Source organism: Euleptes europaea, chromosome 16 (genome assembly GCF_029931775.1).
Source record: "Euleptes europaea isolate rEulEur1 chromosome 16, rEulEur1.hap1, whole genome shotgun sequence".
Lineage (NCBI taxonomy): Eukaryota > Metazoa > Chordata > Lepidosauria > Squamata > Sphaerodactylidae > Euleptes > Euleptes europaea.
In genome coordinates this window covers 331,332-348,569 of record NC_079327.1, presented here as the reverse complement: position 1 = coordinate 348,569, position 17,238 = coordinate 331,332, and the positions used below count along the sequence as shown (strand labels likewise).

At 49.2% G+C, this 17,238-nt stretch overlaps 1 protein-coding gene across 1 annotated transcript in view; it reads right to left on the bottom strand.

Moving 5' to 3' along the window:
- The window catches only part of FGFRL1 (fibroblast growth factor receptor like 1), a 115,383-nt gene extending 99,803 nt beyond the window's left edge, over positions 1-15,580 (bottom strand). The window contains exon 1 of the mRNA XM_056861891.1: positions 15,519-15,580. Coding sequence (XP_056717869.1) covers positions 15,519-15,579 — 61 coding nt within the window. The 5' untranslated portion in view covers position 15,580. The remainder of the gene's footprint in view (positions 1-15,518) is intronic.
- Positions 15,581-17,238: the final 1,658 nt, after the last annotated feature.

Here is a 17,238-nt window from a genome sequence, read left to right as displayed (position 1 = left end):
AGCAACCATCTGCTAAGCATCCTCCACATTGTGGCATTTCTTACACGTAAGGAGCTTTTCATAAGAAGAAACACCTTTTAAAAATGTACACCCAACACTGGCAGTCTTCGAACTTCGAACCTGCACCTTTAGACGCAAGTATGCAAACCATCATGGCCGCATTCCTCGCACCTGGCTGGGTCCCCAGAAACAGACCTTTTATCACAATCCTTTTAAGGGGACTGTTCAGCTCTATAGGAACCAGCAGAAGGCTCAACAATATGGCGCGGGTGGAGTGGGTGGGGGGGGATGAAAGAGACCTTTCACACTAGACTGAACTGAAAACATTCCTGATGTGTGAACCACTGATTGGCTGGTGCGGTTATTGAAGCAGTCAGCGGAGCAGGAGAGGTGTGATACTTCAAGTGCCGGCCCTGCTGCAATTGACTCCTTCCCGCCATGTCAGCACCCGCACCTGGCCGCATGAGGTGACTTCACTGCCCCTCCCGCCAGCCCCCTCCCCCCCCCCATCTACAGCAACTCCCATTTGGAGGCCTTCGCCTTGGCTGGGGCTTTCCAGCTCAGCCCCCTGCTTCTGCTCAGCCCCCGCCCCAATCAGCTTCCCACCGAGAACAATGCCTTCCCTTCAGTGTCAACAGCAGTTGGGGGTTTTACAGCTCCTGCTACATGTACCTCACTGCAAAAGGGCAGTAGCTCCTTTTAAAAGGGTGATGGATGGTATGAATGGGAGCCCTGCATTCCATAATCAGGGCATTGTTCTCTCTAAATGGACCCAGACTTCACAAACATGCTTCTCAGCACAGTGCCAGGGAAGGGTGTGTGTCTTGTTTTTAAAACAGTAAATTATGTTAATTCATTTCCTCTGGCCAAACAGAGGTAATAAACTTGGAAAGGGAGGAGGGAAAAGTAAACAGGAGTCAATTACAAGGCAAGGAGGGAAGGGGGAAGTCACTGAACAAGGTGGCCAAACGCCCCTCTGCAAAAGGGGGGGGGGAGGCTTCATTGGCCAGAGGTGGCTGGGGCACCCCTCTGGAAGCACACCAGGAACCTCGCTTGTAAGCGGATGGGCAGCTCGTGAGTCCTTAAGAGCCAGGAAAATCTTCCCGTCTGATCCACGAGGCTTGTCCTTCATCCTCGGAGCTTTCTTCCAGGCGCAAGGGTTACCAGAGACAACATGAAGGCTTCAAGCCAGCTGGTCATCTTCCACCAGAGATTTCCCCAGGGCGTTCCCTACGTTGGTCTCCCAACACCCCAATTGGTAGAGTTTGGGAAAAGGGCAACTCGTGGCCCTGGGAATTATCTGGCCAGAACCTTCCCTTTACCAGCGGGCACGGTGAAGAACTGCTGGGATGACTGACTGCACAAAAAGAATGCGGCGGATTTAGGGGGATAAAGGAAAAATAAGCCTCAGATTCCACTAAGTGAGCCTATATGCTTTTCAAAGCAGAAAAAAGCTCCTCTGGCTATATCGAGGCTACAGACTCTGCAGCGGCTGGTGCTGCGGCTTAGCCCTCCAAATGAATTTAGCCATCAACACGCATTAGAGTTCAATTGTTCTTAACTCTCACAGAACTAAGTACAGCCCCCCCCCATTTTCTTGAAGGTATATTAACACAAGTTTCTGTTCATCTGAACTATTTTCAGGGCTGCCCACAGGCAGTAGTAGAATCATACAGTTGGAAGAGACCACCAGGGTTATATAGTCCAACCCCCTGCACAATGCAGGAAATTCACAACTACCTCCCCCCAAACCCCCAGTGACCCCTACTCCATGCCCAGAAGATGGCCAAGATGCCCTCCCTCTCATCATCTTCCCAGTCATAGAATCAGCATTGCTGACAGATGGCCATCTAGCCTCTGCTTAAAAACCTCCTTACTGATGAAGCTTGCTGCGTAAACAGATGGAATTATATCCGGAACCTCTCTTTGGAGATAATTTTTGTTTCCAGTGACTGGCAAAGGTCGTTCTAGCCAGTTATCATACGTAACACCATACAAAGTTGATCTTTAGCTAGATTAGGTACCAGATTTAACAAGAATATCTCAGGTTTACATGGAATATCAACCTCCATTCCAACCGTTAGACATTTCACTATTTCAGACCAAAATGATATAGCTCTCTCACACTTCCACCACATGTGTATAAAATCTGCTTGTTTTCTGTCACAGTGCCAACAGCTGTCGTTTTCTGACTTACGGATTTTTCTTAGTCTAAGTGGGGTTCCCCCAAAGGGACTCTTGCGGCCCTTTCAAGACTGTTGTAGCTTGAGTTTCGGTGAGCTACTCGTGAAGCAGGATCTGGCCCACAAAGGCTCCTGCGGCAAGATATATTTTTGTTGTTGTTTTTGCTGCAACAGACTAACACAGCTACTCTGAGAATTTTTTGGCTCGAGAACCTGACAACCTCTCATAAACCAACTGCCAAAACAGATTTTTCTTTCTACTTCTCACTCATCAGGGAGGCCCAATCTCATTAAGCCTCCATGAAATTGGCAGGGACGCTGCCATGCTTCCTACTGAGTCCGTTACTTCTATTGAACACATAAGCAATATGAGGAAGGAAGCCTGTGGCTACAGGTCCGTCTTACCTCCACAGTGTCTAATGTCGGCTTTCTGTGCAGCCAAGAAAGGGAAAGGGAAAACAAATCCATGCCTTTGAGCCCCCCCCCCCTCGGCTTGTTATATGGCACATTTCTAGAGGCTTCTTTTGCTGGAAGTCTCTCAGCTCACACCAAGGCCCACCCAACATCCCATCCATGCTTCCAATAACAAATTCTGACTTAACAATAACAATTTAGCCAAAAGGCTGAAAAGACTTGTGTAACCGCGTTGAAGAGACAGATAGTCCACCTACTGTAAATCAATGGATTGTGGACCTTACCACTTTATTTTATTATACTAAACTTATAGCCTGCCCTCCCCAGCAAAAGCGGGGCTCAGGGTGGCTCACATAAATCTATCAGTATTTGAACGCACGGCATAGACTACAATATAGTTCTATTTTTAGATATTTGGAAACCTTTTATAGAAACCTATGAGTGAAAGAGATCCAGAGATTTGCCCATCTGTGTTAAAAAGTGGTTAAAAATCTTCTGTAAACCTCTCTGCCAAAGAACATTGATTAAAAATGCTATAGTAGAGGCACCTGTCGCCCCTTAAATTGGCAAAAATATATCAAGGGGCTAATGAGGATTGTTGGATATGTGGTGCCGCCAAGGCAAATTTTATACAGATATGATGAGAATGCAGTACAGCGGTAGAACTCTGAAATATGATTGCTATGGTGATCTCTCAAGGTATAAGGAAAGAATTACCATCATCCCCATAGGTTTTCCTGTTGTACCACATGGATTTTCTTCCTAAAGAGGTCCGTGAGTTTGTGCTCAGTGCTGTAACATCGGGCAAAGTTATTACTTGCCCAAAATTGGAAGAAGAAAATAATCCTGAAGAAGGAGGAGTGGTTGGAGAAATTAGCAGAGTGCATTTGTCTGTGTATACTAACCTATCACACGGCCAAACGTCCAAAAGGTTTGCAAAATGGAACGTTCTTCATTCCAGAATGAGAAGTTAAGTTTGAGTTTGCATAATTTGATGTTGATAGCAGTTCTTTATTCAGTAATTTGCATTTTAGATCCTTGTTTATATTTGGTTTGTGTTATTACTTAATAAAAAATTAAAAGAGTTTTTTCTTTAATTTAAGGTACAAACTAGTCCTTGTATGGTTTGAAAACACTAAAGGTCCACGTTGTGGAGGTCAGCCTCTATCTCCATTCTCTCCAATTAAACTTTGAGATAGAAAGTCATGGAAATACTTCCTGCTGGTGGCCAGGGCTCAGACGTACCAAAAGCTGGGATTTGTATGAACTGAGCCCCCAGTGGGCTGGGGGGGTCTCCACCAGCTCCCTCATGTTTACCCAGTAGGGCAAATAGTGCCATTTCAGACTGGGAATATGGGATGGGAGAGTTAGTTCTACCTCCAGCCATGTTGGAGTCCTACTTTGAATCAGGTCCCAGATGCCTGATTTTCACAGGAAAACCCACTGGGAGCTCCATTCACAAGATCTCCAGCGTCTCATCCATTTTAGCTCTCAAGATCAGACAGTAGCGGGTGAGACGGCTCAACCATTAAAAAGTTTGTATGTCACAAAGACACTGCAGCAGAAAGAATGAGGGGTCCTGGACCGGCACCCTCTCTGAGACAAGCTCCCCTCTGCCAGGACCCTGGGCAGGAGGATCCTAAGGTAATAGGTGTTTAAATGTTCCCTTAACAACAAGCTCCAGATAGCTTAAGGAACATCTTGCCTCCACGATTGCCCCACAACAGCAAACATCCTTCCTTAGGCATCACCTCTGTACACACTAGATGGCCCTTCCCTGATCATAAAACTAGATTTACTCAACCAGCTTTCAAAAGCAGCTTTAAAATGCACTCCAAGTGAATAGAAGGAATGTGAGCCAAACATCACAAAGTACTATTTGGCCAGACTTCCCACAACAACCTCTATTTTGACTGCAAGACAGACCATTAAGTAAGGTAAATAAAACACCAGAATCAGTTTTCAAGCTGTACAGATAGGCAGGTAAAACCACAGCAAGGAGGTCTGTTGGTCTTTCTCCAATTGTTATCAGCTCTCCAACAATACTGATAGGTCCAAAGATGCCCATCAAAAAGCGACAGAAGCTGAGAGCCATCTAGATTATGACCTTTCATTCCTTCTGCAATCCCTTGACAGGGTACCCAAGATTGAAAGAGTTCCATGAAATAAATGTATCAAGAATGGAGGGAAATGATTTTGTTTCCTTCTCAAAATGAAGCTTTGCTTCAGTGAGTTATGAGTGACGGGGGAAGGGGAGTTATCAGGGAGCAGGAAAAAAATTATCCAAAGAGATCTCTGTTCCCAATTTATATTTCCCCCCCTCTCACGCAGGCTCAAAACTAAGTTTGAACACTTAATGGAAGAAATAGCCTGGAGTCATTGGCTGGATTTCTTCCTGAAAATTGGATGGGTTTTGATGAAATAAAACTGTTCAGTTATTCAAAGCAGTGCTGTGGATGCCCCCCACCCCCCGTTTCTACACAACCACCACGGGGGCAGACTGCCCAGCCAGGGCCACTGACCAGATGCAAGGAAGGCCAATGCTTATCAGATTTGGGAAGGGCAAAATTCAGGGAGGGGCTTGGATTTGGGGGGGGGGGTGCGATGTCTTACCTCAATATGTGAGACTGAAACTTTGAACCACCCCAATCACATCTTCAGAAATGCCGGCACAGAAAGAGCATTAAGTCCCAAGTCCTAAGGTGGTCTCTTCAGAATCCTACAGAAACTGTTCAGAATCCTTCAGAAACCTATTCAATGGGGCTTTATTTCCTAGGGAAGGGTTCTTAGGATGGCACTGTTATTGCAGCATAAGCTTGCGTAGGCCTGTCGTGGGTGTGAGGGGCCACGTGGAGGTTTGCCTAAGAGGGGCACCGCCTCTCAGGAGCCCTCTCAGGAGCCCGCACCCACACAACCCTCCCTCCTGCCCCTTCCAGCCTCGAACCGGGCAAGGGCCTTGTGTAGCTGCCCCCACTCTGGTCTGGGGGTTCAAAGCAGGGAGGGCCCAGAGTGCCCCCCTCCCTCCACCCTTCCAAACAGCACCCCTCCACCAGTGAGGCCGCTGCCAGCTGAACGGGCGAGCTCGAGGCAGGTGAGGACCCAGGCAGATTAAAACAACACGTGGGAGCAGCAGCTTTAACAGGGGACGAGTTTTCAACCAACAGGGAAAAATTAATGCCTCAAGGAGCTGGCAAGAAAACCAGCAAGACTCCCAATGCAGCTGCCTCACCCACCCCTTCTGCGCAGGGGGGCCCCTTCCCCAGGGCCATCCATCCCACCCTCCTTGGGGGAGGGGGCCTCTCCTGCCAGCAGCAGCCGCCTCCCTGCCCCTCCGCTCCTGGGAGAAGGCGGCCTTCCCTCTTCGGGGGTTTGCATGTGTGTGGTGTAGTGGTGAAGAGCAGCGCTTTGGAGCGGTGGAGTCTGACCTGGAGAACCGGGTTCGATTCCCCACTCCTCCACATGAGCGGCAGAGGCTAATCTGGTGAACTGGGTTTGTTTCCTGTACATGAAGCCTGCTGGGTGATCTTGGACTAGTCACAGCTCTCTTAGCCCCGCCTACCTCACAGGGTGTCTGTTGTGGGGAGGGGAAGGAAAGGTGATTGTAAGCTAGTTTGATTCTCCCTTAAGTGGCAAAGTCGGCATATAACAACCAACTCTTATTATTATTATTTGTTTGATTTATATCCCACCTCTCCCCAGCCGAGGCTGGGATCGGGGCGGCTCACATTGTCACACCAACAACGATAAAACTCTTGATTTATACAGCAACATAACAATATGTAGTATCCTCTTAAAACTTTAAACTGTAAATATTATTTCTCTCCTGGCCCAGCCTCCTTGGCAAGGACTGGCCTTCCCTTCCCTGCCAATTTCACCCAGTTCGATCACAAGGCTCGGAGGGTGCCTGGGAAACGTAGACCCAGAGGGGAAATTCCTGCGTGAGAGAGGCTTCCCTCCAGGCAGGCGGGCCGGTCACTCCTCAGCCTCAGGGCCAGGATCGGGACCGGGCCAGAGACCACTTCGCCACAGGGACGAAGGGAAGCCTCTGCATGTACATGAAAAAGAAACGCTGCAGATGCTGGCAGGATTCAGCTGTAAATGAATATTTACAGACACCGTTTTGAATCCCAGGAGTGTGCTAAGTGCCGCCACACACTATTTCCTCAAGTCCTTGTACCTCCTGTAGAGACAGTGGGCGCCTCTTCACGTGTTTCTCTCTGGGGTGTTCGCTTGAGCAATCGAAGAATGTTAAACTACAACATGAAAAACAATAACCTGGCATTTATACAGCTCTTTCAAATGTTTCACCTACATTACCTGGCAATCCTCCAAGCCCTGTAAGGTCGCCGCTGTATTGTCATCCCTGGAGCCCAGATGGAGGGAAGGGCTCAAAGAGGGCCGCATGCCTAAGGCCACCCGGGGAGTTCACGGCAGAGCCAAGGCTTAAGTCTCTTTGGCCATTATGCTAAACCAGCCCTCATGCTGGGAAACACAGAGACGCTCACCAGAGAGCCTGGACTGGCAACAGCCCCCAGTTGACCGTACAGACAATGGCAAACAAAGTTTTGGTTGTGCGTAGTATGCAAAACAGTGCCAAGAATCACAGTGCCACATCACAAGGGCGAACAAGAGTGAAAGGAATCCTGTTCAAGCAATTGTAAGCCAAGATTCTGGTCCATATGGCTAGGCTGAAACCAGTTTAGCAAAGTAAAACCTATAGAAGATGAACGGTAAGGAGCAGAGACTGTGCTAGAGGTACGCATCTCCATACAGACTCTGTTGTCTAACAAGAGGAGCATTACAGTAGGAGATCGTTTAAGAAAGAATCCGCACACCCCTGAGGAGGTACGTGAGCCCTCCTTGACTGGACCAAAGGGCCAGAATGCTGCATCCAAATAACTCCAGACAGTCACATTTGTACCGCACCCATCCATAGAATCATAGAGTTGGAAGGGATCACTAGGGTCATCTAGTCCAACCCCCTGCACAATGCAGGAAATGCACAAATACCTCCCCCACACACCCTTAGTGCCCAGAAGATCCCCTGCCAAGTACATGAGTTTATAACATTTTATCCTCTCAAAAATGTTGTTGGGAAGCTTAGAGACTGGCCCGATATATACCCTGGTGGTCCCTTCCAACTCTATGATTCTACAGAGAAGGGAGGGACTCCACCCCCACACTCTTTTTGTCAGTCAGGGAGATTTCCTTGCTTCCCTAGCCCAGGAACCAGATCCATTTCAGACTTGTCCAATCTCTTCTGCAGGAGCAGAGTAAGCAAGTTGGCCGTGGGATACCTTGTCTGATGCACCAGCCCATTTCGCTTTAGTTATGCTTGGGAAAATCGGACTCTGAGTGGCAAGCCTGAGGACCCCCCTGCAACGCTGAGGATCCCAGTGGCTCTTCTCAAGCTGGTAAAATCTGCGGATGCCATTCCCACAAGCCTGTGCAAAGCAGCCCAACCGTTTCCCCTTTCACCTGCATTTATACGTGGAAATCTCTCCAGCTGCTGCACAAGGAAACAATACATAATAGCTTGAAAGAGTACAAAAATATTACAGAAACATGCTGTAAAACAATCTGCTAAAAGGAAGAGAGAGATAAGGTGTCAAGGTCTGCACTAGATCAGTCCGCACTGATCCAGGATGTAATATATTTGGTTATCTAGTTCACACCAAAGTCATGGTAACAGCTAAAAAGGAATGTCAACCTCTGGGTGAAACACTGTCTTACAGGCAGGCAGAATTTCACTTGTCAAAATTAATGTCTCGCTAATAACTCTTTCTCCTAATTAGGAGGAAAAGAATTCTTGGGAAAGTTCAGCAAAAAAAATCATTCTGAGATTTTAGCAAACACTCATCTGGAACTTTATTTGACAACGGGGTTTTACACAGCTTAGATCCCCAAGAAAAGAAAATACTATCCCCAAGAAAAGAAAATGTTATAAAGCTGCTAAACGTATTATCTGAATGGCTAGTTGCATCACCCCACATTCCATAGATAAGAATAAGGCGTGTGTGTGCGCGTAAAGTGCCGTCAAGTCGCAGTCGACTTATGGCGAACCCTTTTGGGGTTTTCATGGCAAGAGAGTAACAGCGGTGGTTTGCCAGTGCCTTCCTCTGCACAGCAACCCTGGTATAGATGCCATTAAAATATGTGCTGTGCTATATACAAAATATACAAAGCAAAAGACACTTTATGTCCAAGGGCACTTTCACACATGCTGAATAATGCACTTTTAATGCACTTTCAATGCACTTTAACTTATTGCTTGCAAGTGGATTTTGCCATTTCACACAGTAAAATCCAGCTGCAAAGTGGATTGAAATTGTATTATTCAGCATATGTAAAAGCAAGTTTCTTACACAAATCAAATGTTTACCCACACTTCTCACCTGGGATAACAATACTGTCGCTTCTTCTCCATCATTTGATGGTCACAAAGTCTATGTAAGCTCTACAATAAGGTAACAGAATAATCTCTTCTGATTCCATTCAAGCCTGGCTGGTTCCATCTAAACACCAGTGGTATAATTCTTTGTAGCATACCCTGTGTGAAGAACTGAGGAGATGCTTGAACCCTTGACAGGTTTGGGAAGTTTTAACCACACTACAGATACTACTACTACCTTTCTGATTCTTGAGATATTGAATTTTATTTTAAAAAATTAATAAATATCAACCAAATGGGAATGTGTTCGGGACATATTGTTTTTTGTAAGACCTAGGAACATAAAATGAGCATAAAAATCCTCTACAAATTAATAGTATTTAATCCTTTGGATCTCACATCAAACACTACAATGTACAAATACTAAACACTCCAGGAATTGGCGGGAAGAAGAAGAATTGGTTTTTATATGCTGACTTTCTCTACCTCTTAAGGGAGACTCAAACCAGCTTACAATCACCTTCCCTCTCCCTCCCCACAACAGGCACCCTGTGAGGTAGGAGAAGCTGTGAGAGCTCTAAGAGAGCTGTGACTAGCCCAACGTCACCCAGCGGGTTTCATGTGGAGGAATTAAACCTGGTTCACCAGATTAGCCTCTGCCGCTCATGGGGAGGAGTGGGGAATCAAACCTGGTTCTTCAGATCAGAGTCCACCGCTCCAAACCACCGCTCTTAAGCACTGCACCATGCTGGATCTCTATTTATATGTACATAGAGGATATGGAAAGGTAATAGGCCCTGTAGTGAGGGAGGAACCCCTGCTCAGGCTCCTTGATACATCTGAATTCAGAGACATCCGTGTTGAAGATACCTTGCTAGCGAATAGTCCAGCATATCTGAAGAAGTGAGCTCTGACTCATGAAAGCTTATGCCTGAATACATTTAGTTAATGTTTAAGGTGCCGCTGGCCTCCTGTCGTATTTCACTGCTACAGACAAACATGGCCACCTATCTGGAATCACCCTCGTCGTGAGTATTCTTTAAAAAAAAAAAAAAAAAAAAAAAACTCAGACCATCAGTATTCACTGTCAGGCAACTGAGTAATACACCAGGGAATGTTTTAGCCGACCAAAGTTTTCTGGAATTACACCAAATGTCTGAAAAGTTTAGCTGGTAACTTGTGCTGTGTAGTAAAACTATGCTAAAAGAGTTGAGTCAGAGAAGCATACCGGCACCCAAACGGAGCTGGTGCGACTGAGCAGAGCTCCTTTTAACATTAATAATAATGAAGGAAAAGCCAATTTGAGGACAGTTATCTATCTGTCAAGCACAAAATGTAACCTTTCCAGTTTAACCTCTTATCAGCCGCCTTACTGTCATCTGATGCCTCTCATCTAGTTTTGAAGTGGCTTAAAACACACAGAGACAGAAAAGAAACCCTCCCGAAAATCAGGGGAAACCCATTTTTGCTCTAAGTCTGACGTTGAATTTTCAAAGATGCCAGCAACAGGGCTGTGGAACAAGGCAGATTGCAATATAAGCCGGATCATCAGTAAAACCCAACATTAGACAAAATTCTCCTCTCAGGGACAAACTTCCCATAATTCCCACCCCAAAGGAAGGCCATTTTACGGTGGTTTCAGTGGATGTTGGGGTGGGTGCTCACCAAACTTCTTTGTTACAAAGAAACAGGGATTTTACATTACAGATACAACTGAAATGAACTAAGAGAAACCTAAAAACCAGCTTCTGCATCTCATATGTTCTCTACATATTGACAGAAAATGGTGACCATGCTAAATTGTCTTAAACACATTTCAATATTACTAAAAAAAAGGCTATTGTTTCAACCACAAGGCATGTTTCCATCAGTTAAAGAAACAAAGCCATTTTGTGCTACACAATGGTAACAATGTAACTGACAGCATTTGAGATTAGCTTAATGACAATACAGTTATTTTGGGGAAGGTTTTAATCACATTAAAAGGTCCGTGTAGTAGATCAAAGAGATACCAGCAAAAGTGAAAATAACAACCAAGAGCCCCATCGACTACAGGAGAAATATCAGTTTACAGCCCAAGAGAGGAGGGGGGCCATGTCTTCTCCAAAGCTTCTGACTTCTTGTCTTACCACCAAAGCCAATAGGATGCCAACTTGACAGATTTGGAACATAAGAAGGACCCTACTAAATCACACCCCATCTAGTCTGGCATCCTGTTTCACGCAGGGCCCACCCCGCTGCCCTGTTGGGCCAATGCACGGATGACGTCGCCTCCAAGCCCTGGTTTACTGCCTCTAATGGTGTGTTTGCTTTTTAGTCACTTTAGTCAGGAAGCTCTGATGGGACTGGCTCCTCCATGAAACTGTCTAATCCCCTTTCAAAGCCATGTACGCTAACAGACATCACTACACCCGCTGATACAGAATTTCACATCTAAATTACTCATTGAGTGATTTTTGAGTCCATCAATTTAAGAACATGAGAAGGACCCCTGCTGGATCAGATCACTGGTCCAGGCCTATTTTGGCCTTTGAGGGAGGATTCGCTGGGGCCAGGCCAGACTAGGGTTGAAATGATGGGGTTAGGTAACCCTACAAGATCCAAGTGTTCTTGCTCCAGTGAAGTAACATGAAACTGAACCACACAGGAATAATTTCATGGAGGCAACAGTGGTACATATAAATTAGTTCTTGGTTTAACCAGCATTTCATCGCTATAATACCACATTGTAAAAATTGAGATTTAAACCCCTGAAGCTCTAGACTGAATACGGAGCTGGACAATCACTATGAATCACACCAACAAATAACAGAAAGAGGCAGATGTCTCAAATGGGAGACCAAGTTCATTAGGGGGTGGCTCTGGCAAGATGGAGACCGCCTGATTGGAGACATGGGCCCACGGGCACAGTAGGAAGTTCTCTTGCGCAAGCTTCTTTAAGCAGTTCTCATTCGTTTCAGTGGGACTTGCACAAGAGAACTACCCAGCAGACGGTGTTAATTAGCAGAATGCACTCCACTTGGATTGCCCATCTTGGGTGCCAAAATGTTTTGGACAATCCTAACATGATCAATGAGAAGGGCTGATCATCCCAGATCTACGGCTGGATCTGGTTGCCAGTCAGGTAAACCAGTTGCCCATTTTTAAATTTTGACAAGCAGAGGACTTTGCAGGGCAGGTCTGCTTTCCCCATGTTTCCATGTCTCCCACTATTTCTTCTTTCCCTTTCTTGGCGCCCCCCGCCCCCCCCCCCACAACCCTCTCCCCTTTTCCTGCTTCCTTTTCTCCTTCCCATCTACCAGCCAACCTGCCTCCAGCTTCCATTCTTTCCCTCTCCTTGGAAGCCCCTCCCCAGGAAAAATCTGACCAGGTTGTGCAGTGACCACCAGGCTGGGCCGGGAAAACCCGAGACTTTCTTTGAGTTTGTTGAGAATCCCCGTCTGTCTGGCCCTGGCTCCATTCTGCAGAACTATTGATCCCCACTTTATGGGCCAGATCAGAATTAGCTATTTTTTAAAAATGCTGTTGCCTTAAAACAATATTTTGACATCCTTTTAATCCTGTTTCAAATTAAATAAAATGGAATTCCTAATTTTTTACTCTTTAGTTCAGTGTAAATACATGCCTGCTTCATATGGATCCAATTAACTGTATTTGCCAGGTAAAATGACCACAACTTCAGGAAAAGCTGGCTAGTCTACAAAGCCAGAAAGACGGGAGTGCTGAAAGAATCAGATTCTATATTGTTCCTTTCCTGGCTTGCCATTTATGCACACAAATAATAAGGACAGATTTATCCTGAGGCCTCAGGACGGGTTACAGTAAAGGCTAAAACAAAATCTCTAAATCTCATTTACTCTATTGGCTCTCTTCAGACATATCTCACTGAAGCGTCTCTACCCGTTTTCATTCCCAGGTATCCATTTTCTTCTCACCTCTTTCACTTCCCACAACCCACACTGTTGTTATGCCTAACTGGTAGTGGTGGAAAGGGCCATCCAGCCAACTTCTGGCGACCTCTCATGGGGTTTTCTAGGCAACAGACGTTCAGAGGTGGTTTTATCCATTGCCTGCCTCTGCGTAGCAACCCTGGACTTCCTTGGTGGTCTCCCATCCAAGTCCTAACCAGGGCAGACCCTGCTTAGCTTCTGAGATCTGATGAGACTGGACTAGCCTAACTAGCCATGCCTAACCCAGGGATGGCCACTCTCCAGGATCTCCTCTCCAGGAGTTGTTCCACGTGCTGGAAATTTAACTGGTACACATTGTTATGGCAGCTGGTCATTTGTCAAAGTTGGCTGCATTGAGCTCCATAATCATGAAGTACACTGAGGACAAGACACACCGAAGAAGAAATCCGTAACACCTAGACTCTCTCTCCTTATTACTGCAAGACTAGCTGTTTTCTTCAGGTATGCCATCCCAAAAAAGTGCGGGGGGAAGAGTAGGGGTCATCTTATATTGAACATAACTAACTTCCATGTAAATGTAATTCTTTTGTGTACAACTTTTTGGGGGGTCATCTTGCATTCAGGGTTGTTTTTAAGTAAGTGTGGTATCTGTAAACTGTTCTTCTTTTCCTTCTACATTAAGCGGGGGCTAATTTTGTCAAGCCTGGACTAAAACTTGGAAGCACCACTAAGAAACAGTGAATATTGCTTCAGGGGCTCAGCCTGGGCCCACAGGCTGCTCGCTGGCCATCCAGGCCTTAAGCCTTGGGAACTTGGGACTTCATTACCAGCCCACACACTGAAATGAAACTGAAACAGAATCACTGCCATAGTCCACCTGAGCTGATTTGGGGTGTGTGTGTGTGTGCATATTTTAGAAAACAGCACTTAAATCGCCTTGCTGTGTTTCTAGCAAGTGACATTTTACACATTTATTTATTTTGAAGCTTCGACTTTGGCAGTATTTCCATCATTTAGAAGATGGCCTTTAAACGGCATCAACTTACCATGTACACTTTTCAGATTCACAAGCAACATCATACGGTCTACCCTCCACTGAAATCCTAGATATGTTTCTTTATGCAACTGCAACCGATTACCAGATGTTTTTCACAATTCACGGGATGTAACAACTTTGTACAACCCATGAAACTAACTCCAAAGCAAACTCTAAAAATGCCATTCTTTAATTCCTACTTTCTCTATGCAGAAGCTACGAAGCACAAAAGAATCACCCTGTCCTTTGTTTTTAGTCTTAGCAATTGTGGACAAACAAGAATACCCCCACTTGAGATTTAGCATTCTGAGAAAAGTCACTTTTCTATTCAGACTCTGGATCCTTCCCAGAGTTCCACAGCATCAATTAAATTAATATATTTACATGACCTAATATACACTGGACTTCATTCATTCAGCGCTCTCTGCCGCATCCATCCGAAGATTGTCTCCATTCAGACTGCGGGTCTTAAAAAACTTGACTGTTTGCCTTTCATGCAACATGTAGGAGGGATCATTTTACACGGCTCCTGCCTCTATAGAACATTTGCTCGGGCCCTGAGTGCAGCCGAGGCCTGCCATTGTTTCCACAGCAAGACTCCTTCCCCCCACCCCCAATACTGAGCCTCATGTATGTGGGAGCGAACACGGCTCAGGTCAAATGCAGAGCCGTAAAGAACCTGAGGTCCAACTCTGCTATGGGTGTTCTGCCGTCCGCATGTCTAATTCAGAACCGCTAGCATCAGAGTTTACTGGGAAGTACACTGGACTCCTTATTACTTGCAACAATCCTCTAAATGCAGGGTAAAAGGAAAAGACGCACAGTACACCGATGTTGCTGTTTACAGGGCCTTTTCCGGCACAGGCAAGAAGAGCCCGTGAGAAATGTTCTTCATGCTGCCATGGCACCCTCTGAGAAAGGGGCTGCCCCCTGCGACTGTCCTAAGGAAGGGGGAACCGCTGGAGTTTCCAGAACTGTTCTTTTTCACTCCTCTGTTAAGTTTTTTTTAAAAGGCCCATCTTTTCCCTTCCTTTGTCACCTGCTTTCCCCCCAGTCTCCCCTCTTTGGTAATGCAACCTGTTCAGGGGAATCTGAGCATGTGTTGGAGCACACACACACACCCCCCGCTAAAATATGTGTTAGCTGTTGAGAACTGTCATTTGTCTGTCACTGGAGGAAAGTTAATGGATTTGTTTGTTTAGTTAGCGCTATTGGGAATACACAGAGCTCCGCTGAGAGAGATTACAGCAGGGGAGAGGCTCCCCTGATCCACCAAGGAATGCGATTGTTTTCCTTTTAACCCAGACTGAAATTTGGAAGGCAACTGTGCATTTTCACACCTACGAAATAACAATGGCAATGGGAAGCCCCCCCCCCCCCAGCACACCTGCGCGGCAGGAAATAAGGACCAGGAGCGAAAATAATTGCTTCAGCGGCAAAGGAGTCAGCAAAGTTTTGTGCAATGAGGACCATTCCTGGAAGGGAGGCCGGAAGGGGCCTGCGCCACAGAGCATGTGTTCAACTGGAATAACACTGCAGAAGGCAAACCATTCCCAGCAAGCGTGAAGTTCAATCTCACTCACCTCTGGCTGAGTCCACCAGCACGATAATCCCCACAAAAAGCAGCATGAACTGGACATCCATTTTGAAAGCGGGGGTCTCTCCGGTGCACAAATCCTTGGTCATTCAATACTGGGGGGGGAGAAATAAAGAGGGGGGGAGAAAGAGAGAGTGAAGGAACCACCCTGCAAAGTTTGGGACTCAAAATCAAATGAGAGAACTAAAGATTACCAAAAACAGCAGTAAGGTTAACTAAATCACACAGCATGGGGGGGGGGGGTGTGCGTGTTCAGAAATGGATGCATGGGGGGGGGGGCGGTTGGGGGCAACAATTCAAGGCAAGGACTCTTTCGCTCTTGGACCACCTCGCCCCGGAGGACCCTCCCCGCCCCCCAGCGCTCCTAGCTGCCGGCGGGCCCCGAACTGAGGCGGGGGCGCGGGCGGGGGGTCATCCGGCCAGCTCCGCTCCCACCCCCACCTGGCCCCCCACCGGCAGGCGCTGCCCCGGACGAACTGCCGGCCTCGCCCGACCCTTCGAGGCTCGGCTCCGCGGCAGCGGGGTCGCCCCCCGCTGGGCCCAGACGCCCGAGCACGTCTCCGCAGCCCCCCGGCCGAGCACCGCTCCGCACCCCCCCCCTCCGCTCCGCAGCCCCGGGCCCCTGGCGGGCCTGGCCGGGCAGACGCGGAGGCTCCCCGCGCTGCGCTCCGACGCCGCCCGCCCGCCCGCGCCGGCTCCAGGCACCGGCTGCCTGCCCTCGGGACACGACGCCGCCGCCGCCGCTGCCGCCCCCGAGCGGCTCCGGCGCACCGGCACGATCCGCCGCCCCAGGAGCCGCCCAAGCCGCCCGCCGCGCCCGGGACCGGGGCCGGGGCGCGGCGGCAAGCAGAGGTGGCCCGCCGACCCAAGCCCGCTCCACCCACCCACCCACCCACCCATTTCGCCCCGGCCGCTCCGGAGCCGCTCGGTCCGCGCCGAGGAAGCCGCCGAGGGGCTGGGCCGAGTCCGACGGGGCGGGCGGCCAGCGAGCCGACAGGCGGGAGCCGGCGGCCGGCGCAGCCCCGACCTGCAGCCGCCCGCCGGCCCCGATCCCCGATCCCCGACCCCCGGCGGCGGGGAGGGGCGCGCGCGACCCCCGCCAAGCCCGCCGGCGCGTACCTGCCGCCGCTTCTCCTGCCGCCGCCGCCGCCGCCGCCGCCGCTCCCGGCGGGCATCTGGGCTCCGGCCGCTTCCCACCTGGCCCCCCCCCCGGGCCGCCTCGCCAAAGGAGGGGGCGAGCGGCGGCCCCGGCGCCCTGCCCCCCCCCCCGCCCGCCCCTCACCGACGCCGCCCTCCGCGCCCCGCCACCCTCGCCCGCCGCCCAGCAGCCGAAAGGAGGGGCGGGCGGGCAGGCAGGCAGGCAGGCAGGCAGGCAGGCGGGGGGGGGGGGAGGCAGCGGGGCTCCCGGCGGGGGGTGGCTGCTGCTGGGCGGGCGGGCGGGCGGGGGGGGGGGAGGCAGCGGGGCTCCCGGCGGGGGGTGGCTGCTGCTGGGCGGGCGGGCGGGCGGGCGGGCTGTCCGGCCGCTGAGCCGCCGGCTCCTGGCGGGCTGGGCTGGGCTGGGTCGGGTCTGCCTGGGGCGCCGCCGCCGCCGCGCGACTCCTCCCCGCCCCCCGCCGGGCCGGCCACTGACTTCTGGGGGGGCGCCCCACGCCGCCCCGCCCCCACCCCAACTTTGCGCCAATCCGCGCCCGCCCCCCCCGCGCCCC